At 34.9% G+C, this 24,671-nt stretch overlaps 1 protein-coding gene across 4 annotated transcripts in view; it reads left to right on the top strand.

Annotated features, from left to right (window-relative positions):
* Positions 1–24,671, top strand: part of NRDC (nardilysin convertase) — a 68,600-nt gene that overhangs the window by 12,645 nt on the left and 31,284 nt on the right. For 3 of the 4 annotated variants that reach the window (XM_037148759.2, XM_037148758.2, XM_037148757.2), the window contains exons 2-10: positions 2,537–2,867; positions 7,485–7,566; positions 8,369–8,522; positions 13,742–13,815; positions 16,188–16,283; positions 17,297–17,419; positions 19,738–19,795; positions 21,729–21,802; positions 23,161–23,230. In XM_037148759.2, the coding sequence (XP_037004654.2) occupies positions 2,592–2,867; positions 7,485–7,566; positions 8,369–8,522; positions 13,742–13,815; positions 16,188–16,283; positions 17,297–17,419; positions 19,738–19,795; positions 21,729–21,802; positions 23,161–23,230 (1,007 nt within the window). In that variant the 5' untranslated portion in view covers positions 2,537–2,591. Of the gene's footprint in view, positions 1–2,536; positions 2,868–6,221; positions 6,356–7,258; positions 7,329–7,484; positions 7,567–8,368; positions 8,523–13,741; positions 13,816–16,187; positions 16,284–17,296; positions 17,420–19,737; positions 19,796–21,728; positions 21,803–23,160; positions 23,231–24,671 lie in introns of all 4 variants that reach the window. The other variant, XM_037148760.2, reaches the window with a different exon arrangement.

Here is a 24,671-nt window from a genome sequence, read left to right as displayed (position 1 = left end):
TTGCAGGAGGACACCCAATCAACAGAGCCACACTGGTCAGGACAACAAATATTTCTTAAATGTTTCCTAAGTGCTAAGCAATGTTTTAGGTGCTGCTGATTTAGCCGTGGAGAAAAAAAAGACCTGCCCTCTAGGCTAACAGTGTAGTGGTACACACAGGTGGAAAAAAAGTCAGGTGATGATAAATGGTGTGGAAATGTTAAAGCAGGATAAGAGGATAGACATTGACTGGGGTGCTATTTTAGATAGTATGGTTTAAAAAGTTTCTGAAAAGGTAGCATTTCAGCAAAGGCTTGAAAGACATGGAGCTAACTTGCAAATACTAGATCTGGGGCAAGAGCCTTAGGGCTGAGGCAATAGCAAGCACAAAGGTCCTGGTATAGGAGCCTGTTTGGAGTGTTCAAGACAACAATGAAGTCATTTGGTCAGAACAAAGTGAAGGAGGAATGATGGGGAAGGAGGTTGGACCAGATTATACAGAACCTTCTAGGCCCTTGTAAAGATTTTGGATTTTGTTCCAAGCATGGTAAGCTATTGATGGTTTTTTAAAAGAGAGACAGTTTTGTACTAGTTTGTTAGGGCAGCCATAACAAAATACCACAGACTGGGTGGCTTAAACAACAGAAATTTAGTTTCTTACAATTCTGGAGGCTAGAAGTCAAATATGGAGGTGTCAGGTTTGGTCTCTTGTGAGGCCTTTCTCTTTGGCTTGCAGATGGCCATCTTCATGCTGTGTCCTCACATGGCTTTTTATGTGTGTGCAGACACATCCAATGTCTGTGTGTCCAAATTTCTTGTTACAAAAACACCAGTCAGATAAGATTAGGGCCACTATAATGGTGTCATGGTAACTTAATCACTTCTTTACAGGCCCTATTTCTAATGCAGTCACATTCTGAGATAGTAGAGTGCCTCGGCCCGCGAGGCAGTTAACGGGGTCCGCTGATATACTTGTAACGGATGAAGGGGGATGGGACAGGAGGCGCGAAGAATGGCAGCAAGACAAAGGATTCTGATCAAGCTGCAAATTTTATTTCAAAACGGAGGGAGTTATATAGAGGAGGGCAGTGGAGGAAGTGCAGTGGATAGGTGGCTTCAAAGCGTGCTCTAGCCTGCGATTGGCCGGGGGGTGCATGGTGGGCGCATGATCAAGGCACTGATTGGTGTGCTACCTGCATGTCCAGGAGGGGAGGTTTTTATGGCTCCTGACTGCAACATCCTGCCATTCAAGGCGTATCTCTCAGGTCTGATTGTATCAGCCTGTTTCAGGCTTATCCCAGCCCCCAACAGTAGAGGTTAGGTCTTCAACATTAAGACTTTTAGGGGAACACAGTTGAGACTATCGCATGCCTGATCTTCACACTGCTGAGGATAGACTTGAGGTGTATGTGTGTGTGGCAGGGGTCCAAGGAGTAAGCTGGAGTATTGAGGTTGTTTCACTGTGATTTTTGATGTGGAAAGGAGGAAAGGACACATACTCATTCTTCTGTTTTAATCCAGAGTCTCCTTCCTAGTCTTTTTTTGTACATTATTTTCCCAGTTTGCTAGATGAACTTTTTTTTCATCTTTAAGACTCAAATTAAGTGTTTACCTCTATCATTTCGTAATGTACTGGCTTAATTGTATTATATTGTACTAGGCATTAATGCCTGATGGAGAGGAATGTGGGTTCTTTAATATAGCATGATATCTGATACATTAAATGCTAAGTAAATGCTTATAAAATAACACATATAAGAATGGGTATATACAGGAGAAGTTTGTAGTACAAACCCAGTAAGCAGACTGGCCTGGCAGTTTTACTAAGTAGCAGGGACAATCATCCCCCTGCAGGGCTACCCAGTCTGTGGGATTTTTGTACTCAATAAAAGCAGCCTTGTGACTTGTATAAAATATCAAATACATTGTACCAGACAGAGGGAATCAACAGAGTTTAAATATGTGAGATTTTGCTTCAATATTTAAGTTGGCATACCTGCACTGTATATTGAAGGATATGTTTCTCTTAAGTTTTCTAGTATGGTAGAATGCTTGTGAAATACTTACAAACTAAAAAAATAGTAAGGTAGGCTTAGTGGTGACTTTAACTTGTAAAATTTTTACTTCTAAGATTTGGTTTTTGAATAAGAAAATATATTTTCATAGTTCAATATTAAAAAATACAGGTTACATAAAATATACACTGTATACAGTGGTGGGCAAAAGGGCATTTATAGTTGAGAGTATGCAAAACGGTTTATTGTATTATTAATACATCATTTTTGATACAAACAACTGTGAACCTACTTTTCCCTTCCACTGTATATAAAATACAGTGTAGTATCTCTCTTATCCTCTCTCTCCAGCTACTTAGAAACTGATAAGCTGTTTTGATATTCTTCATTCAGAAGCAACCAATTTGACTACTTTAAAATAATGTTGGGTCTGCTGTGTGTACTTGAATTAAAAAAAAAATTCTGCTAAGCTGATCACTTGTAATGGTGTAGTGTAATGAACTGCTGACTCAAATGTAATTTTTTTATTTCATTTTTTTTAGATACATCAAATTACGAAATGGTTTGCAGGCACTTTTAATTTCAGATCTAAGTAATATGGAAGGTAAAGCAGGAGATGCAACAGATGATGAGGATGAAGAGGAAGAGGAAGAAGATGAGGATGATGAGGAGGAGGATGACGACGACGATGACGATGACGATGATGATGAAGATTCTGGAGCCGAAATAGAAGATGATGATGAAGAGGGTTTTGATGATGAAAATGAATTTGATGATGATGAACATGATGACGATGATCTTGATACTGAGGATAATGAATTGGAAGAATTAGAAGAGAGGGCAGAAGCCAGAAAGAAAACCACTGAAAAGCAGGTGTGGATCATGTCTATCTTATATTTTTCTAACTTGGTATTTCTTTGGGATAAGTTCTAAATTTGTGTTTTCTTTCTTTCTTTCTTTTTTTAAAAATCCTCACCAGAGGACATTCTCATTGATTTTTAGAGATGGGGGAAGGTAGGGAGAGAGAGAGGGAGAGAAACCTTGATGTGAAAGAGAAATACCAATTGGCTGCCTTCTTCACATGCCCCAAACTGGAACCGAACCTGCAACCTAGGCATGTGCCCTGGCTCAGAATCAAAACCACAACCCTTTGGTGTGTGGGATGTCACTTCAACCAACCCAGCCACATTGGCCAGGGCTGTTTTATTTCTTAATGACAAAAATGAAGTCTATAATTTTTTTTAAAAAGATTTTATTTATTTATTTTTAGAGAGAGGAAGGGAGGGAGAAAAATGTCAGTGTGTAGTTTCCTCTTCTGCGCCCTTCACTGGGAACCTGGCCTGCAGCCCAGGCATGTGCCCTGATTGGGAATTGATCTGGTGACCCTTTGGTCCACAGGCTGGCACTCAGTCCACTGAGCTACACCAGCCAGGGCAGAAGTCTGTATCTTTTGATCTTCAGCAAAGGTCTCTTTCTTCTGCGTAAAGATTACATTTATAATATTTTGCTCTGATTATAAAAGTGACAGATGTTTAGTATAAAAAACAAATAGAAAATAAAAACAAAATATAAAAATCACCCATACCCATAACTCTTAGAGATAATCACTGGTAAAATTTGAATTTATGTGTACATTACATGTTTTAAAACAAATGCTAGGAGGTGAGGATCTGCATACTTTTAAGCCTGAGATAGAGAACTAAGAGAGTGCTTTATCTCTGGAGAGACTGGAAAAAGAAAAAAAAAAAAAAACAGGGTTAGTGTAGATTTGTAGGCCTGTAGTTCTGTGAGTCTTCATATCGGTAATTTCTATCTAGGTAATGGAATGTGATTTATCTCTTTTGGTGAGAAAGCACCAGAAGTGTAGATAGCTTAACAAGTAAATTGGAGGAATTGAAATAGAAATGGGGAGTTGAGCTTAGTTAGTGTGATATATAATAACAGCCAATAGATAAAGAGGGTTATTAGGGAGAATTTCCTCCTCTTGATATCTTTTTAAAAAATTATTGTTCAATTATAGTTATCTGCATTTCTCTTGATATCTTTAAAAAACTTTTTAAAATTGATTTGAGAAAACAAACATTGATTTGTTCCATTTATTTATGCATTGATTGATAGATTTTTATATGTGCCCTGACCAGAGATTGGACTACAACCTTGGTGTATCCAGACGCTCTAAACACCTGAGTTACCTGCTGGGGCCTTCTTTGCATATGTTTTGAAAAATGCCTTCATTTTGCAGTAGGGAATACTTAAATTAGAGGATAATATTTTGTGGGCATCACAGTAGAATTGATCAGCAAATGTTTGCTGAAGCTAGTTTTGTAACTGAAAACACCAGTTCAGCTGCCTGCCACAAGGAAAGCCAGCCTCATGAGACAGGTGCTGGTGCAAAAGGAAAGAGGTTTATTCAAGTGCTGTGTGACCTGGGAGAATGGATGACTCCCATCTCAAAGACCAACCCCCCTTCTCAAACCCCCAGTTCTTACAGGGATAGGGAGGGGAGGGCTTTTTTCTATACAGTCATCTTGCTTGCTTTCAGTGTGCTCCAGTCCTGTCCATTCATCTTTCTAGCTTTTGATGCACTCAGGCCCTGTCCATTCATTTTTCTAGCTATTGGCATAGTCAGTGTAAGAACCTCCCCCTGCTGCCATCTTGGCAAATGGGGGACACTCCCCAATGGGGCACTGTGACTGGACTGTGGACATAACAGTTTGTTGAATATTGATAGTGCATTTAACATGGTATAGCCCATATACAAATGAATAATATTTCAGATTACTAAATCTAAAATCTAGATGTCAGATGTATTAGACTGTAAAGTGGTCAGTCCTCAAAGATATGAAGGCATGAGATACAAGTAATAGATAGGTTTTAAATAAATCGTTTGACAGTCACTCTTCCTGGAAAAAAATTTTTTAAAGAAGATTATGCTAGTTCTTTAAGTTGGTGGGGGGATTGAATCTTATTTGCCACTTGCTATTCAGATAATGAGTGATGGCTGTTTTGGGGTAGCATGATAGGCCAAGTGGTTTTAGCTTGGAAAACCAAAATACTGGGGAAAAAATGCATAGAAATGCCACTTGATACTAAGGTCTTTATAAATAAATTGGAAGTCAGTAAATTCACTTTAATTTAAAATAGATCTCATAATTCCACACAGATTATTAATAGTTAGAATACTAATAATCAGAAAACTTGAGTTTTAATTCTGGCTCTATCCTAATCTTTCTGGATGATCTTAGGCCTTTTCATTTTCTGATTTCTAAAACTGGATTAGATTACATAACTTTTGAGGTCCATTTTAGCACTAATACTGATGAAGTGTTATAACTTCATAACTGAACATTCCCTATCTGTACGTTTCTTCCTATATCTATTAGTGGTTTTTCTTCTGCTTTGGAGTTCTTTCTGTCTTCTGTCAATTGATAAGCAAAACTCAGGTTAAATTAAAAAAATTGTCTCGACAGCCAATTTTACTGTCAAGACATGATAAAATATCATAGGTTCATATAGCAATTGTGAACTCCTTTGACAAATGAGGATGTGCATCCAGTATTTTTTGTATTCCTTTTCATTTTGCTTCTGGAAGCAGCAAGGTCAGACTCAAAAAGTGGCTTAGATACTGCTTTTCTTTTCTGAGTACTCAGTACAGTATATTTTTTTTCATAAAATATTGATAGTTAATTTTCTGGATTTTATTAGAAAGGAACCTAATGTACTTTGAAGAGATGATCAAATTGTTTTGATTCTGATTCAGTGGGTATAGTAGTAAAAGGAAAGATCCCATGATTATAACAATGAAAAATAGTTTATAGTAATTGAATCAGTGTCTGTAAAAGGGAGATAAAGTAGCCTAGATAAGAGGTGGCTTAAAAATTGGATAGGGTTTTCAGTGGTTTTATGATTTGATTTTTATTTGAAAAATGTGAACCTCGTTAAAGGTAAATGAGAAATATTGGAAGTGGGAAGAAAAATATGTTGCGGCGTTGGAGAACATTTATTTCATCAAGAAGTTAACTACTTTTCTGGGTCATCGTTTTGTCCCCCTATATTTTTCTCCTCCCAAAAGGAAGTTGTTCTTTATCTGAAGGTTTTGAGAAAGTAACAAGATTGAAATTTAAGTGTGATAAATACTGAATTATGATTTGTTCAGGGCTTTCTTAAGTGAATTCTCAAGTATGAATTTCTTGGGAAGTAATTCTCAAGTATGAATTTCTTTTCTAGCAATTGCAGAGCCTGTTTTTGCTGTGGTCAGAGATGACTGCTAGACTGTGGTCTAAGTCAACTTATAGGAAAATGTCTTCAACCCTGCTGGTCCAGACAAGAAATGTTTATGGGGTGGTTGGAGCTGAAAGCAGGTTAGGCATCTACTAAATATCACAGGACAGGTTAGCCTGTGGTTTGAAGAAGTGGCTATTTCCCAATGTTTTAACTAAGATTACATGCCTAAGTCTTTAAAATATCAAACAGTATCAAGCGAGGCAGTTTGATACTTCTGAAAACATACTTTCATTTTCTCACACACAGTTACATTTTACATCATGTACATGCTATTTTTTAAAAGCTCTCTTTCTAAGAGGATAACCATTTTCCCAAATAATCTGTGTCACCAAATGTATTAACCCTTTAAAATTGACATTTGTAAAATTTGGGAAAGTTAATAATTCAACTTCCTATCCTCAGTGATTTAAATGGACTGTTTTCCTCTCCTTTTTTGTGTCTTTTAACTTACAATGACAAATGGTATGCCCTAATCATTTTTTAAAAGTATAGTTTGGTGTACCTCTTGACCATGTATTTTGGTAAAAACTCTGGTTTTCCCAAGGTATGGAAAATTACTATCAGTAGACATGTAATGTATCCTATCTATCTTCAATAAGAAGTAAAGAACTAAAAAACCTCTTTAAAGTTCAGTTCTGTATTGCTTTAATAACTTTTGATTTTCTTTTTTTAATCATTTACTTATTCTCTTTGTTAGATAGTTTTTTAACATGTTATTTTATGCCCTGTTTTAATAAAAACAAAATTTCTGAGTGACATTGAGAAATTTTATATCTAGTAACTGAGTTGCTGTTCACAGAGCCCTTTAATTGCTTAGAGATTTCTAGAGATAATCTATAGATATATTATGCTGCAGACTTCTGAAATAATAAGTTAGGAAACAAACTTGGGTCAGAACTCTGAAATGCTGACACAAAGTGCTATTTCAGTAGGCTGGCCAGTCCCTCTTCCCTTTTTTCTGTTTCTGCTTTTTCCCTTAGGTCTACACCTGTTCAACATTTGGCAGGATGGCAAGAGGAGGAGCAGCAGGGTGAAACTGACACAGTTCTGGTGAGTTTCACTTTGCTGCTCCTCCTGATTATCAGGGAAAGAATTATGTTACTTTCAGTTGGAAAACTTCCATCTCTGAGTGAATCCTTAAGATGAGATCTTAGTATTATTCCTTTAGTATTGACTCACTGTTTGTATATGTTCTACTTACTCCAGTCTGCAGCTGCACTTTGTGTTGGAGTTGGGAGTTTTGCTGATCCCGATGACCTGCCTGGGCTGGCACACTTTTTGGAGCACAGTAAGATCTTTGTAAAATATCATTCCTGGGGTGTTCTTCCTCTAAATTTGTATGAGTTGATTTCAAAGATAACTAACTGATCTATGCTGAATAAGAGAAAAGGCTAAGAAAAATATCTTTATGAATAATCACAGGTGAAGACCTTTAGTGTATTTTGAGGATTAGAATGAAACCACTTAGAAAATGTTTTGAAAATGTAGATTTTATTATTATTCAGGTATTATTCAGGAGACAGTTGTCAGTCTCCAGGAATTTAGACTATAGCCTTGGGGAAGGGCAATCTGTTCCATGGTTAGCCAGACCTTAAGATGTCATAGCATCGGAAATACAGGAAACAGAAAGAAAGGCATGATTAATAAAAAACAAAATAGACAATATTCAGTTTAATGTGTATCTGACTAAAACCTATGTAAATGCATACAGTTATACTTAAATTTGTATCTTTTTCTGAGTTACTTATTCTTTATATTCCAGTTTTCTAAATTATTTTATGGTAAATTAACTTTAAGAGTTTTTATATAACATTTAATCTACATACACGTTTATGTTTACATTTTAACCTTTTAACAAATAAATCATATTTATTTTTTCTTAAAAATAAAAATGTTTAGTTTTTGAGTTAAAATGTATGAGCATTAGAGAAAATTGTAAGAAGTATAATAAAGAATTATCCAGACATAAATATTGTTAATGTGTTGATATTACTTCTTCCATTTTTTTTACATATGAGAAATTTCTTCCTTAATAATAAAAACATTGTCTATATTTTTATTTCCTGTGACTTTGTGTTCTTTCCACTTAGTGGTATTCATGGGTAGTTTGAAATATCCAGATGAAAATGGGTTTGATGCCTTCCTGAAGAAACATGGGGGTAGTGACAATGCTTCAACTGATTGTGAACGTACAGTCTTTCAGTTTGATGTCCAGAGAAAATACTTCAAGGAAGCCCTGGATAGGTAACTAACTCAAAATGTAGTTTTATTTTAATTATGTAATGGCACCATACAAATTGAAATATTGGACATTGTTCTATGGTATTTCTTTTCAAGCAGTACTCTAATTCTGTAGAAGTGTAGAATACTTTATTTGGAGAAAAGAACAAAGTATTAAATACACCTTGACCCTTATTCTATAAACTTAGTTTTGTATTAAAGATTTAACTGAATCCCCGAACACATTTTGAGTTTTGTAAATGATGTATTCTGGAAAACAGAGAAGCACTAGAGATAAGATTGTCCCTGATTTTGTAATCTAGAGATAACCATGGCTAATGTTTTGGTATATAAGTAACTATATTTTTACTGTATATTGGATCATATTGTTATATCCTTTTATGTTTTTAAACAAGGTGTATCATTTAAAAATCATTATATAATTTATAAAACATAATTTTAAATGATTGTATATTATTTTCATTGTATGGATATATAAAATGTATTAAACCAATTACATATTATTGGACAGTTGAGTTGTTTCCAGTTTTCTAGTATTGTAATGTTGTGATGAATATCCTATTCTTCGCCTACATTCTTAATTATTTCTTTTAATTAAGTTCTAAGAAGTGAAATTACTGAGTATATTTGCATGCGTATTTTAAGGGTTTTTTTGATAAAATGTTTGATATTCGTGGTAAAATTGTTTTCAAGAAAGTTTATATCAGTACATTAGTAGAGGGTTTTGTTTTTAACTCTTACCTGAGGACATGCTTATTAATTTTATCTTATTTTACTTTTTTAAAGATATTATTTATTTTATGTTTAGAGAGGGGAATGGAGGAAGAAAGAGAGGGAGGGAAACATCAATGTATGGTTGCCTCTCGTGTGCCCCCTACTGTGGACCTGGTCTGCAACCCAGGCATGTGCCCTGACTAGGAATTGAACTGGCTCCTTTGGTTCACAAACCAGCAACTCAGTCCCTGAGCCACAACAGCCTTGGCCATACCTGTGTTTTTACAATATTTTATAGCTGTTTTTAATTGTATATGTAAGGACATATGCACAGCACGTACACTTGATACTCTTTAAAATTAGCTATTTTAAATATGTTTATAGAACTAAAGAAAACTAAAAACTAAAGGAAAGTATGAGAATGATGTCTCACTAAATAGAGAATATCAATAGATACACATTAATAAATAGAACCAAATAGAAATTCTGGAGTTGAAAAGTATAACTCAAATGAAAAATGTATAGAAGGGATCAACAGCAAATGTGAGCTATCAAAGGAAAAAAATCAACAAACTTGAAGATAGGTCCATTGAAATTACCTAGTCTGGGGAAGAAAATTTGAAAAAATGAAGAAAAATAAAGAGGTGCACTAGAATGATAGGAGCTCTGGCTCTGGAGCCAGTTTGATGGAATTTGATGTCAGTTCTTCCCAGTTAATGTACAATTTCAGTGATATCACAACTGCAATCTCAGAAGATTTATTTAGTTTTAAATAGACAAGATAATTCTAAAATTTATAAGAAATGCAGAAAGCTAGGTATAGCCAAGATACCTTCAAAGTAGAAAAATAATGAGGTAGCAGGAATTGACCTACTGGATATTAAGTTCTATTTTGTCATTAGGACATTGTTATGTTAGCATGGGGCTAAGCAAAGAGATGATGGAATAGAATAGAGACCCTGGAAATAGACTAGCATTTATGTGGACACTTGATTTTTAAATAGGGACCATATGGTACAGTGGTGAAAGAGCTTTTTAAAGAAATGAAGTTGAGCCCTGGCTGGTATAGCTCAGTAGATTGAGCACGGGCCTGTGAAGCAAAGGGTTGCTGGTTTGATTACCAGTCAGGGCACATGCCCGGGTTGCAGACCAGGTCCCAGTAGGGGACACATGAGAGACAACCACACGTTGATGTTCTCTCCCACTCTTTCCCCTTTCTCTAAAAATAAATAAATAAAATATTAAAACAAAAGAAATGTCGAAACAGTTGGGCTTCCCTGCCTCACACCATATGCAAAAAATCAAGTCTAAGCGGATTATAGACCAAAAAGTGAAGAAGAGTATGACTAAAAGTTTTAGAGATGTGTGACTTTAGATAAGAATTATCAAATAAGACATAAAAAAGCACAAAACAAAAAGTGTATATTATATATATTTTTAAGATTTTAAAAATTTATCTTTAGAGGGGGAGGGAAGGAGAGAGGGAGAGAAATATCAGTGTATGGTTGCCTCTCATGCATCCCCTGCTGGGAACTGGCCTGCAACCCAGGCATGTGCCCTGACTGGGAATCGAACTGTGATACTTTGGTTCACAGGCTCGCACTCAATCCACTGAGCTACACCAGCCAGGGCAAGTGTATATTTATTAAAAGGTACTATAGTGTGAAGAAAGCAATTAGAAAGTGGAAGAATATCTTTGTAATACACTATGTTTAGAATAACTATCATTGTTTTTTAATTATTAGATTTTATATGTATAATTACATGTAACATAATTGTATCATATATAAATAGATGACTATATATATTTCTAGAATCAATGAGAAAAAGTACCACCTAGTAGAAAAAAAGCATGACAACAGGCATTTTACAGAAGAAATTCAAGTTATTAATAATTGTATGAAATGGTGTTCACCCTCATTAGGAATCAGGAAAATATGAAGAAAACCATTAGGAGATTTAATTATCCTAAAAGATGCAACAACACCGAGTAAGGGTGAGGTTGAGGAGAAATGGAGGAATTGGAACTGTGATTCAAGTGTAAATTAATACAATCACTTTGAAAAAGTTTGGTATTAGCTAGTGGTGTTGAACATATGCACATATATGCTATTACCTAGGAGTTCCTTTCATTCACATGTGGCCCAGTGCACAGTTTTAAGGATGTTAATGTTTATGGCAGCATTGTTTATGGTCCAAACATGAAATAAGCCCAATTATCCACCAGCAGTAGAATGGGTTAATAAATTCATAGTGCCATACTCTACTGCAATCAAAAGAAATGAAAAGAAACACAGCTACGTGTACCATGATGGATGAATATTAAAAATATAGGGTTTCCCTGGCCATCGTGGCTTCGTTGGAGGACCGTGCATTCAGTTCTCAGTCAGGGCACATACCTAGATTGTGGTTTTGATCTCTGATCCAGGTGCATATGGGGAGGCAACTGTTTGATGTTTCTCTGTTTCTCCCTTTCTCTCTAAGGGCATTGAAAATGTCCTTGAATGAGGATTAAAAAATATTTAAAAAATTTAATATTGAGTTAAATAGATTAGACATAAATAATACACAATTTATTTCCATCTATATAAAGTTCACAAACAAAATTGTATTGTCTACTACATACATTCTCGTGGGAATGAAAGTGTTCTCTTTGCAGGGCAGGCAAGAAGATGTCTGGTATGATAATGGTTTGTGGCCCTCCAAAGCTTAGTCTGACCCAAATTTTTTTGCTTTTTAATTTCTTTCTGAGTTATTCTTGTGTATCACATAAGCATCATTTATACGGACATTGAGTTTGTGGAAGATAAACAAAGTGAATGTGATGTCAGAGCTACAAAACTGATGGATAGATGATTGGAGGTCTTTCAAATGATTGATCTTGAAGTCATTGCTACTGATGGTTTGCACGTGTCAGTTAGTTGCCATGGTGGATGTAAGTTTGATCCTTTGTTTTATTAATTAATTCTAAAACTTTGAGTGAGTTTTAGAATTAAATAAAAATATTGTTTTATTATTTAATTCATCAGAAATTATTCAAGCTCTTATACCATGTACTGAAAAGAAAAAATGTTGATAATATCTTAGTGAGTATCTAGTAGCTAGTTAAAAGTTTCTTCTCTAAGTGAGTTTCAAAACCCACTTGTCTACACAAATAATCATAACAACATTATTCATAACAGAAAAGTGCAAACAACTAAACATCCCTCAACTGATGTATGGACAAACAGAATGTGGTATATATCCATATAATGGAGTACTATTTAGCCATGACATGAAGTACTATATACTACAACATGAATGAACCTTGAAAATATTATGTCAGATTTACAAAGGTACTCACAAAAGACCAGGTATTCTATGATTTCACATATGGAGCACAAGTGTACTGTAGAATTTGCGTGCATCTTAGAGCTAAGCAAAGTGCCTTGGAGTCCCTCAAATAATTGACCAGAACGTCTTGTACAAAAGCCATTCATTTTGAGAAACAGTATAGTATAATATTTCTGAATACAAATTGTGGAGCCAAGTTGCTTTGGACTGAGTGCTGAGCATTTGCTAGCTGAGGGTTTGTGGAAAACTAACATCTCTGTCTCATTTCTTCATTTGTAAAATGGGCATCATTTCACGTAAGTGGCATCACAAAATATGTGGTCTTTGTGGGAGTGACTTTTTAAATTTATCATAATATTTTCAAGGTTCATCCATGTTGTAGCTTGTATGTGCTTCATCGCTAAATAGTATTTCATCGTATGGATATATACTACATTTTGTTTGTTCATACATACAGCAAACAACCAATGAATGCATAAATCAGTGGAACAACAGATCAGTGTTTTTGTTTGGTTTCCCTTCCTCTCTAAAAATTAAAAAATTAAAAATTTTGTCATTTTAAAAAAATGACAAATGACAAAAAAATGTCATTTTATTATTTGTAACCATGCATCGAATAAAGAGAATAGGCTTATATACTTTTTTATATAAAGTCACAGATACAGTGTATAAACAAATCATCTATCTGTGTTAATAGAGTGATTAGGAGAAAATTTCTGCAAAGCCTTCCTGGGATTGATAATGAAATAAGAAAGGTCAAGAAACACTGTTCTAGAAATATATCAATACATACAGGTGGTAAAACTATAAGGAAAAGCAGAGAAGTGATTACAATAATGTTCAGTATATTAACTCTAAGGATGAAGGAGGTGCTGGGTACTTCCAGAGTTCTGACAGTTGTCTATTTCTTGATCTAGGTCGTGGCCACAGAGGTATTTACCTTATAGTTATCCATTAGCCTGTATGTTTGTTTTATATGCTTCTTTGCATGGGTTTTTAATTTCATGATATAAAAAGTGGTTAAAATACAGAAATGCAGAATATTGTTTAGATTTTACACACGTGATTATGAAGTACATCTCCAACTTAGTAAAATTTCTTGATTAAAAAGTAAGATATTGGCCGATGAAAAGCTTTTGCTGAACAACAGTAGAAATGCCAGTTATTTTTTTCAGATGGGCCCAGTTCTTCATCCATCCACTAATGATCAGAGATGCAATTGACCGTGAAGTTGAAGCTGTTGATAGTGGTAAGAGCAGTGCTTATGTCTGACCACTTTTTCCTTCATTGCCAGTTATTTATTAACACATTTATCATTCTTTTTTTAAAATATTTTATTTATTTATTTTTAGAGAGGGGAAGGGAAGGAGAAAGAGAGGGAGAAAAACATTAATGTGTGGTTGCCTCTCACATGCCCCAAACCAGGGACCTGGCCTGCAACCCAGGCATGTGCCCTGACTGGGAATCGAACCAGAGACCCTTTGGTTCACAGGCCTGAGCTCAGTCCACTGAGCTATACCAGCCAGGCATATTTATCACTTGAGACCATTTTATCTCTATATAATAAGGACTAAATTGAGATAAATGTATCATGTCTATTCCTGAAGCAATTAAATATATAATAGTATAGATTTGAAATAAAAGGGTGGCCCTGGCTGGTGTAGCTCAGTGAATTGAGCGCAGGTGGGCCTGCGAACCAGACATTCGAGGTTCGATTCCCAGTCAGGGCACATGCCTGGGTTGCAGGCCAGTTCCCTGTAGGCCAGTTCCCAGCAGGGGACACATGAAAGGCAACCATACATTGATATTTCTTTCCCTCTCTCCTTCCTTTCCCCTCTAAAGATAAATAAATAAAATCTTAAAAAATATTTTAAAAAAAGAAATAAAAGGGTGGTACAATTTTATTTTTTCAGTCTTTGTTTTCTGAGGGTAGGAGCCTAGTTCTTTTTTTTTTTTTTTTTTTTAGTAAAAAAAAATTTATTACTGATTTTAGAGAGAGGGAGAAACATTGAAACATTGATTAGTTGTTTCACTTACTTATGTATTCACTGGTGCTTCTCATATGTGCCCTGACCAGAGAATGAACCCACAACCTTGGCATATTGGGATGATACTGTAACCAACGGAGCTGCCCAGCCAGGGCTCCTGCCCTGGCTCCTTTTTTTTTAATCTTTAGAGAGGAAGGGAAGGAGAGAAGGAGAGAAACATCAATGTGTGGTTGCCTCTCGTGAGTCCCCTGCTGGGAACTGGCCTGCACCCCAGGCATGTGCCCTGACTGGGAATCGAACCGCTATCGTGTGGTTCGCAGGCCTGTGCTCAATCCACCGAGCCACACCAGCCAGGGCAGGAGCCTAATTCTTAAGGCAATACAGAGTGTTAAAACTTTAAAAGTTCACATATTCTTTGCACGGAGAGAATTTCTCTGAGGCTTTATTTTAAATACCATCCTGATATTTAAATAGCTTATCCTTTGTTGCTGTGTGTGTAGGTGCTTTGTAGCTTGAATTTTGATAGTTCTAAAAAACATTGTGATACATTTATGGCTGAAAAAACTAAATCCCTGAGCAGGAAATGCATTTAATTTTATTTTTTGACAGTTTTTCTTATCTTTGGGATTTAAAGAATGAAGATAATAAAGAAAACTGTGCTTGTACAGGGTGAGGCTTTATACCTCTATAGAGCTGTGCTAAAAATATTAATTACAGAGTTCTAATAAATAGCACCATTGTAGGTTAACCTGGCCTGCTTTATTTGAGCATTAGAAAAATGTAATACTAGACTTGGGTGGACTTCCTGTTCATGTAAGTTAGGCTTGGCTTGAGGCAACTGAAGAGTCAAGGTCTCTGTACTTATTCTTTCTTTTGTATTATTTTTCTCCTTGTCTTGATTCAGTGTCTAATAATGTTAATATATTCACTAGGCTGTGTAAACTGCAGATGAGTGTAAAGAGCCATCTATTTGGAACTCAGTCAACTCATGTTTTACTTACTGAAATGTCACTAACTGTGGACCTAAATTTGTTTGTAACAAGAAAGTGGGATTCCTTCTAACTCTAGTAGGTCCTTATAATCAAGGGTTTATTTTTTTCATTTTTGTTACTTTCCCACCACAGTGTCTGTTTTATTGTAGGCTCAGACAAATAAATATTTGAGTGAATCGTAAACCATAATAACCAAGGAAAAAAATTCTACTTTTTGGGAACTAGGAACTATATTCTATATTCTCTGTCTAAGATGTATGTAATTCTCTCCATATAGTTTTGAGAATGGATTGAAATCAGTGTGTAAAAATTATGACCTGGCTGGTGTGACTCAGTGAATTGAATGCTGGCCTGCTAACCAAAGGGTTGCCAGTTGGATTCCCAGGTGGGGCACATGCCTGGGTTGCAGGCCAGGTTGCCAGCAGGGAATGTGTGAGAGGCAACCACACATTGATGTTTCTCTCCCTCTCTTCCTCCCTTCCCTTTTCTCTAAAAATAAATAAAATCTTTTTTAAAAAACATGTGATTCATAAAAATAATTTTATTATTTCCTTACTTTTAGTTCTCTAGGCTTGAGTTTCTAGATAATAAAGCAGATACTGAATTTCATGTAATTAAATGTGTTTCTTTACAACTGACAGAATATCAGCTTGCAAGACCTTCTGATGCAAATAGAAAGGAAATGTTGTTTGGAAGCCTTGCTAGACCTGGACATCCTATGGGGAAATTTTTTTGGGGTAAGATGTTAAATACTTCCCCTTATTTCATATTTTCTAGTTAAGAAAGATTGAGATTATGAAAAATTGATAAAGAATGGAAAAGTATAAAAGTAGGGTCGCTAGGTACCTTTTATGTTTTCAAATATTAGGTGGTTGAGCATGCCTATATGAGGTTCTCTACCACTGACTATTAAAGAATAGAACCTAACATTTTGTGAATGCTTTTTGGGTTTTAGATACTCTGCCAACACTACATGAATCATCTCATTTGATCATCATAACAGTGTGATGAGCTGGGTACCATTATCATCTCTATTTAAAGATAAAGAAACACTAAGAGAAGTTACTTAATTTGCTTAAGTCACACATTGGTGAACATGAGATTTGAACCTCTGTTTATGTGGTTGTAAAAGCTGTGCTGTATCCCAGGCTGACATTTCAGTTTATCAACAGGGATTTAGCAACAATTTCTCTAATATTTTTTGAGCTGTGACATTATTTTGTTTAACTGATAAGCTGTTTAAATGGTATTTGTTTTTTAACAATGCCTTTATCTTAGTATTAGAATCAGAGCCTGATATTAATCCTCTTGGCCAAATCTGGGATGAGCAGATTGAAATGGTACTTCATTCAAAGGACGTTTTGCTTCCATGTACATTGTGTACAGTTACAAACATTTTGTATGGCATCCTTGCTTTATGTGATTTATTTTTAAGAATTATGTAGAACATTATTGAAATAATTCCGAGCTAAAACTGGAATTGAATAGTAGACTTTTAAGAAAGAAAGCTTAAGGCAGTTACTGGTGACTAAAGTTTTACCAACTAGATATTAATTTCTTATGTGTTAAATATACTTTGAAATTGTTTCTTGGGAATTTTTATCTTATAGTAATATTGTTATATATTGATTCAATATCCTGAGTCACTTGGGTTATTTCATTAATTATATATAATAGCAGAGGATGTCTTATTGGTATAGAGACTTTGAACAAAGCAAACTTTATTTCTATATTTTTCATATTTTTACAGGAAATGCTGAAACTCTCAAACATGAGCCAAAAAAGAATAATATTGATACATATACTAGACTGAGAGAATTCTGGATGCGTTACTACTCTGCTCATTATATGACTTTAGTGGTTCAGTCCAAAGGTAATGTTACCTACAACGGCCCTTAGAATTACTCTGAAGTAGTGTTTTCTTCAGATTTGTTTGCCTTGGTCAGTGATGCAGTAAGTGCACTGTTAATTACTTAAGTGCTTGATCCTAATTATGAACTAAAGGGAATGAGAATTTCTAGAGGTCACATAACAATTGGATAAGCTCAAGGAAGCACAAAATCATTTGATTATCAACATATTTTTTTCTCATGTAGATATAGGTCTTATCTCTAAGCTAGCCTGTGAGTGTACTAATGTAATAGTAGGTCATAAATTGGTTTTTTGAGCCACATTCAGCTACTGCCTCTGTTATTTCTCATTTTGAGTTTAATCCATATTGATTATAAACTCTTACAGTGGAGGGTGTCTCTCTTTTCATCCTTATATAGGGTCCAGTAAAATGGTAGGACGAATTGAATTCCATCATGGTGCTATTGCAAAATACTGATCAGCACCTCTACTCTTTTCCTTCTTTTATCTTTAGGAACTTGTGTTAACTTTTTCTCGTTAAAGAAATCATGGTAGTTTGTGGGGGTAACTTCTCCACGAGTCCCCCCGGTGCCACGGACATGCGTGATTGAGTACATATGGCTGAGAGATGCTGGATCTGTTTGGGGGAGGAGGAGTGGGCTGTGGCCAGTTTTTCAGGGGAGACAAAGGCCAGCAGCGGCCAGTTTCTCCAAGGAGAAAAAGGCCCCGAGAGCCCTCTTCCATAGCCTTTTATTGGGTTGTAATACACAGGAATACGGGGTGGCAAGGATCAAACAGTAGATAACATTACAAAGAGATCTGAGGGCTTCAGAGTCTGAGTCAGTGTCTGTCAGGAAGAGAGTTGCAGAAACTTTGGAAGACATACCCATTTCCTCTCAGACCTTTATCATATGAATAAAAGCACTCTTAGCAGAGCAGATTTCACGGGTTAATTGGCAAGTCTTTATGATGCCAGATTTTTCCCCAGGGCACCCTCGGGCAAGGCAAGGAGCTGTACCTCTCCCCATCAGGTATTCAGGCTTAAGGGGATTAGAGCCAGGAAATACTTCTCCCTGAGGACATGGGGACTTGGGGCTTTGTTAAAGCTGGGGGAGGGGGTCGAGCAAGAGTCCATTGCTCTTTGTTGCAGCCCCCTCCCCAGTCCTTCCATGAAGGCCTTCCAAGTGATCGAGTCTGGCTTAGGTTGCCCCCTGCTGTGAGGGGTCTTACCCATCATTGACTTCCGACCAAGCTTTGGGGGCAAGGAGAGGAACTGAGGCAGCGTTTGCTACCAGAGACAGGCTTTGTCCCCTGCAGCTGGCATTCCAAAGGTCGTCTCTCGCCCTTAGCCACGTGGGGTAGAGATACAATTCCTAAAATCAGGCAGAGCGGTCTATAACAGTAGTTTTCTTTACATTTCAATTAGCTTAGTCTACTTTTCAAAGTCAATCTGTTGCTAAACTATACTTTTTGATATACCTTATAAGTTTGCATATTATTTTTTTTTAAACTAATCTTCTCACCCTAATATTCTCATTTTAAAAAATTGGGTTCTTATCAAAATGAAGATCAGAGCTGAATTGGCACTTAAATATAAAACCTTTTTGGTATTTATAATCAAAATTAGTCCACTTAAAGTTGACTTAGAGTGATGGATATGATATGGTAGATTCTTTTGTTACAACTACAGATGGGCATTTAGATTTCTTTTACATTTGTTAAAATAGTTTCATATTCAGTATGCCATAATAATTTAAACTTTTTAGTTAATTATTAATTCCAAATATGTCATGAGCATGGCATTTTTCTTCAACTAGGTATTGTTTCTTTTGCATTCTCTTTTTTTGTGGTGACAAATACAAGAGCATATTAATGATTGTTGCAAATTTCTAAAATAAGCCTCAGGTATTTGATGAGAATCTTAAAGAGTATAGAGTCAATTGATTTTGGAGCTTCAGCATTTATTATACTCTTTAAGAGTTAAATATCTATAAATAGTATAGAATGAATTCAGAATTTTGTGAGTGTATTTTTCACCTTGTGTTTTATATCCTTGGGCATCTCTTTGGAGAATTAGTGAAATCCGTGTGTCTGGTGGAGCTAAAATGGTGGATCAGTCACTGGATAAAGCTAAAAGGTTTTTCATTTTGATCTCTGGTTTTGTTAGAAATTTCAAATAAATTGTCTATGAGATAATAAGCAAAGAATTAGAAGACAGAAATTATGTATACAGGATTTGGCCCTATATACCTAAATTGAAAAACCCTTTTGTTTTATAGCTAAAGATCTGTGAGAAATCTAATTGCATTTTCTTGTCTCCTCCCCACCCTCCCTCCCAAGAAACACTGGATACTTTGGAAAAGTGGGTTACTGAAATCTTCTCTCAGATACCAAACAAGTAAGACATTTACTTTCATAAATCATACACCTTTAGAGTTAAAGAAGCTATATCTTCTTGTAAGAGTTCCAAAGGTTTTTTTCTTTTGGTTTGTTTTTAAAACAGGTCATTAGGACCTAAAGTGGTTTAGCAAGATTGCATAGCTTTTGAGTGGGAAAAGTAAGATGAGAACCTAAGTTTCCATATTTTATGTAGTTCAAAATTTATAAGCTTGTAAACTGACAGTAAGCAGTAATTCTGAAGAACTTACGTCTTTTTATATTTACTCAGAACTTTTCTGTTACTGTGGAAACTGTTTGAAATTGTGATATGAAAGCAAGTATTATATTGGGAGGCAGAATGTGTGTGTGTATATATAGATATATATATGTATGTATATATTTATATATTTTTGTATCCCTGCCTCATAACAAATTGTCTTCTGAAAGGTTGTTTAATTCAGTTGTTTGGAACTTGAAATGCTTTTCCCCATAAAAGAAATAATCTTTTAGATGATGATTGACTTTCCATATTGTCTGAAAAGTCATATTCTTTTATCAGAAATTGTATAGCATTTCAATTCAGAAAGCCATTTTTTGTGTACCTCTAATTCATCAAATAATACAAATATTTGACACTTTATCTTTACATTTTTGTTACAAAGAATACAAAAACTTTAATGGTGAAGCAATTAAGTCTTTCTTCACACTCCTAGCAATTTGCATTTTTAAAAAAGATTTTATTTATTTACTTTTTAGAGAGGGGGAAGGGAGGGAGAAAGAGGAGAGAAACATCAATGTGTGAGAAAAAGATTGATCAGTTGCCTCTCACATTCCCCCAAATGGGGACTTAGCCTCTGCAACCCAGGCATGTGTCCTGACTCAGTACTGAACCTGTGACCTTTCAGGTCTCAGACCAGTGCTCAACCCACTGAACCACACCAGCCAGGTCAGCAGTTTGCAGTTTTGTAAAATAAATGACATCAGATTTTTTTCTTGCAGCAGGTGAATAAGGTAGACTTTTTGCATTTCTTAATTTTAAGATATAATTTGTTGTAGATTTATGAAAGAAAACTTAGCTTTAAAAATGTTAGACGAACTTGTAATAACAACTGATTATTATTATTATTTTGGCTTTATGTTATTTTACATTGATAATTAGCAGTACTTCTTGTGTGTGGAAAGATAATAAAAGCCATGCCAAAGTTGTAGGTCTTTATTTATTTATTTTTGTTTGCTTTGATTAGAAAATTGATGAGCTATGAAAATGTCAGTGGCAGATTGAAACATTTTATTGTGAAACTTTACTAATAAAATCAGAGGTATAATTTAATAGAGGGATTCATTAGATCCTATCAATTCCTGATAAGCATTTTAAATATTTTTCTTTAATATTATTCACTAATAACTTTTGTTCCTAATAAGAAAGATTAAAACTTCTTCTAGATATTTAATATTAATTCATATTGACCATGTTTTAGAAGAAATAATAGTTACAGTACCTTTAACAAGATGGGAAGCCTCTAGAAAGAGAGTCAAGTCTTGTAAATACCAAAGGGCTTAATATAGTGCTTTATACCTAATAATCCATATCTGTTTGTTGAATTTAAAAATTATCTTTAGTATAAATTTTCTTTCTCAAATGACTTTGTATAGGAGAACTGAAAATGAATTTGCTGAGAGAGGCAGTAAATATTGGGAGGGGAAGTCCCTTTAATTGTTTTATATCTCATGAGTTTTAATGGTATTTGAGTCATTGGGACTGAGGTTAAGAATTGGGATTCTTAACCCAGGATTTTGTGGCTTTATTGCCATCTATTCACTTATGTGTAGAATGCTTTTCAGCCAGGAGTGTGTAGAATAAATTTTACATACCTATCAGTTAGGCATCCCTAGAGATACTGCTTATAAAGGCTTTTGCCAATTAAATTTTAATATATTTGTTTTATTTTCAGTGGGTTACCCAAACCAAACTTTGGCCATTTAACGGATCCATTTGACACACCAGCATTTAACAAACTTTATAGAGGTTCGTGAACCAAAGGTTTAAAACTGTTTGAAATAACTTTAGCACATTCTCTAAAACTTAATTGAGGCTGCCAATTTTCTTCAGAAATGAGAGCACAACAGAAACTACTGCTGGGTTGCAAAGGGAGTAGGTGGACGGCAGGTCCAGTTCGCCACTGACTAGCAGCAGATTGATTGGTCTACTGCTACTTGAGTTTGTTTCATGCTTTCTTCTTCTTCTCCCCTTGTTCCCTTTTGTTCTTTGTGTTTTTGTTTGTTTCTCCATTCATGTAATCTATGTTCTGCTCTCTCTCTTTTTTTTTTGCTTTTAAAAAGAAAAAAATAGAGGAGGGGAAAACATTTTGGAAATTGTTTTCTTGTATCTTGATTATAAAAACAATTTTTGTTAAGTGAAGAAAAATTTGTGAAGCAGTAGGAGGTAAAAATCACCCCTAAATCTTACCATCCAGAGAAGTTGTTTTGCTAAATTTCCTTTTGAGTGTCTGTGATTATATTTTCTTAATGCAGTTGAGATTGTAAAGCATATACCCTTCTATCTCTTCCTTTTTTCCATTTAATAGTACATTTGTAATAACTGCCCAGTGAGCTATCATGTAATTATACTGTAATTTACTTAGCAATTTGCCCATAACAAATATTGCAGAAACATTCTAAATTCACCATTTCTTTTCCTTTGCTGTTTTTATCATGACAAGGTTTTTTTTCTCTTTATCCTAGTTGCCTAAGTATTCCTTTCTCCTCCTCTTTTGCCCTATTGCCTGTCTCTTTCCCCTTCCCTCCCTCTCATAAGTGACTGTTTTGTCACACCCTCAGTCTGCTGTTGGTTGGCTCCATAGCTAAGCTGGCTGATTTTGGGTTGTATTCTTTCTGGCTTTTAGATTTCCTCTTCATAGAATCATAGAATAATAGGACTGGAAACAATCTTAGAGCTACATTAGTCTAATCTACTAACCTACCATCAGAAAACAGATCCAAAAAGATTTAAATGCAAGTGATTTTTCTCAAGATGATATAAACATGTATTGCAAGAGAGAGGTAGGGCTGGATTTCAACCAGGGGGCTCCTGACTCCTAGTCCTCTATTCTTTCTTGTGAGAAGGGATCCATCCTTAGGAACATTTAATATTTTGATAGTTCTTTTATCCATGCTTTCTCTACATGTGAAACCAAATTGAAACGAAAGTCACAAAAATTACATTATTCAAATTGGAAAATTGGCAACTTGAAATAATAATTGCATTGTATTTAACCTTCCCCTGTTTAATGGAGGATGAAATTTATTGAATTAAAAAAATTCGTGTAACATAGTAAAAGTTATGGTGAAACTCTCATATCTGTTCTTCTGAAAAATATTTTTTAGTTGTTCCAATTAGAAAAATTCATGCTCTGACCATCACATGGGCACTTCCCCCTCAACAACAACATTACAGGTAAGAGTTCAAGGGCAAATTTACTCCATTACTTACTGGGTGACAGTTATATTTTTAAAGCATATTAAATGGTTTGAATCTGGGGGTTCTGGATTTATTGTATAAACTCAAGTGATGTGGTAAACTGGGACCTCACTAGTAAAAATTTCAAGCCTTGCTGTATAGTTTACTGTCTTCTTGGGTATAAAACTAGAGTTTTCTTATAACTGGTTTTCTTTTTCCCAAGTTTTTTGAAATTAAGTATCATAGTGTGAATACTCTTGTAATTATTTTCTTTAGTACTTTGAGCACAATATTTGTTTGTTTGTTTATTAATTTACTATTTGTTTGCCAGTTGTGACCATTTAGTTTTATCTTGTCAAAAGTAAATAATTTTGAGTTTAGAATATGACTACAGCATAAGTCTCAAGGAATTGGGAATGAGTTAGGACAAATTTATACAAATTAGGAGAACATTTTAGTTTATTTATACAGTTATCTTATTTAAGCATTATAGCATGGATCCAGACATTCTTTGAAGGTAAGGATCAGCCAAAGCCTACAAATGCTTTTCTAATTAAAAACAAATGCCAATAAACATATAAACATTTAACATATTTAAAAACTATTACTAATAAAATCATGAGGATACACATATAAGCAGAAGGGAAGTAATGCATGTTGCCTAATCTCAGTAAAAATTGCTTTTTAAAAAATGTATATATTAGAGTATTCAAACATTCAAGTCCTATAAAGTTAGTAAAAACAGGACACTTGCAGTAAGAAAACAGAGAACATGTGTTGTCTATTGGCTTTTGGTGCGAGGATAATACATGAAAAATACACATTGATTGTTTAGTTATGTTAGAGTGTCACCCAAAGTGTTAAAATTATCACATGCATATTTAAAAGTTTATTCATTTGTTTTGAATTTTTACTGTAAAAATAGTACATGCTTATATAAAACATTAAAATAGGACGAAAGGTATTAGGTAAAAAGTAAAGCTCTGCTTCTTCTTTTCTTAGTCTCCTCAAAGATATGTCTAAAATCAATAATTTTATGTAGTTCAGATATTAAAATAATGAATATGAAACATTTTATTTCCTTGGTTTTTCTTGCATTTTCTAATTTTCCTAGTAACAAAACTTATTTAACTTCTGATTATTAAGGTAATTCATTGTAGAAATCTTGAAAATTACTGAAGAGTAGAAAAAGTCATTCATGGTTCTGTTTTCCAAAGACGATTAACATTTCTGTATGTTTCCTGTCAGTTATTTTGTGTGTGTGTGTGTGTGTGTGTGTGTGTGTGTGTACAGTTAATTTTCTTAAATGTGATACTCATCCTGAGTTATTTTGCATTCCCAAAAATGGGAATTCCTAGTAAATTAGCTTTTTGTGGTAGCCCTTTTCCTACAAAGAAGCAACTGTTTTATCTCTCCAGAGGTATCAAATACAGTGCAG

This window comes from Artibeus jamaicensis, unplaced genomic scaffold, assembly GCF_021234435.1.
Source record: "Artibeus jamaicensis isolate MK-2021 breed Jamaican fruit bat unplaced genomic scaffold, CSHL_Jam_final scaffold_1019, whole genome shotgun sequence".
Taxonomy (NCBI): Eukaryota; Metazoa; Chordata; class Mammalia; order Chiroptera; family Phyllostomidae; genus Artibeus; species Artibeus jamaicensis.
Note: the sequence above shows the minus strand (reverse complement) of the source record. Positions and strands in the feature narration are given on the sequence as shown.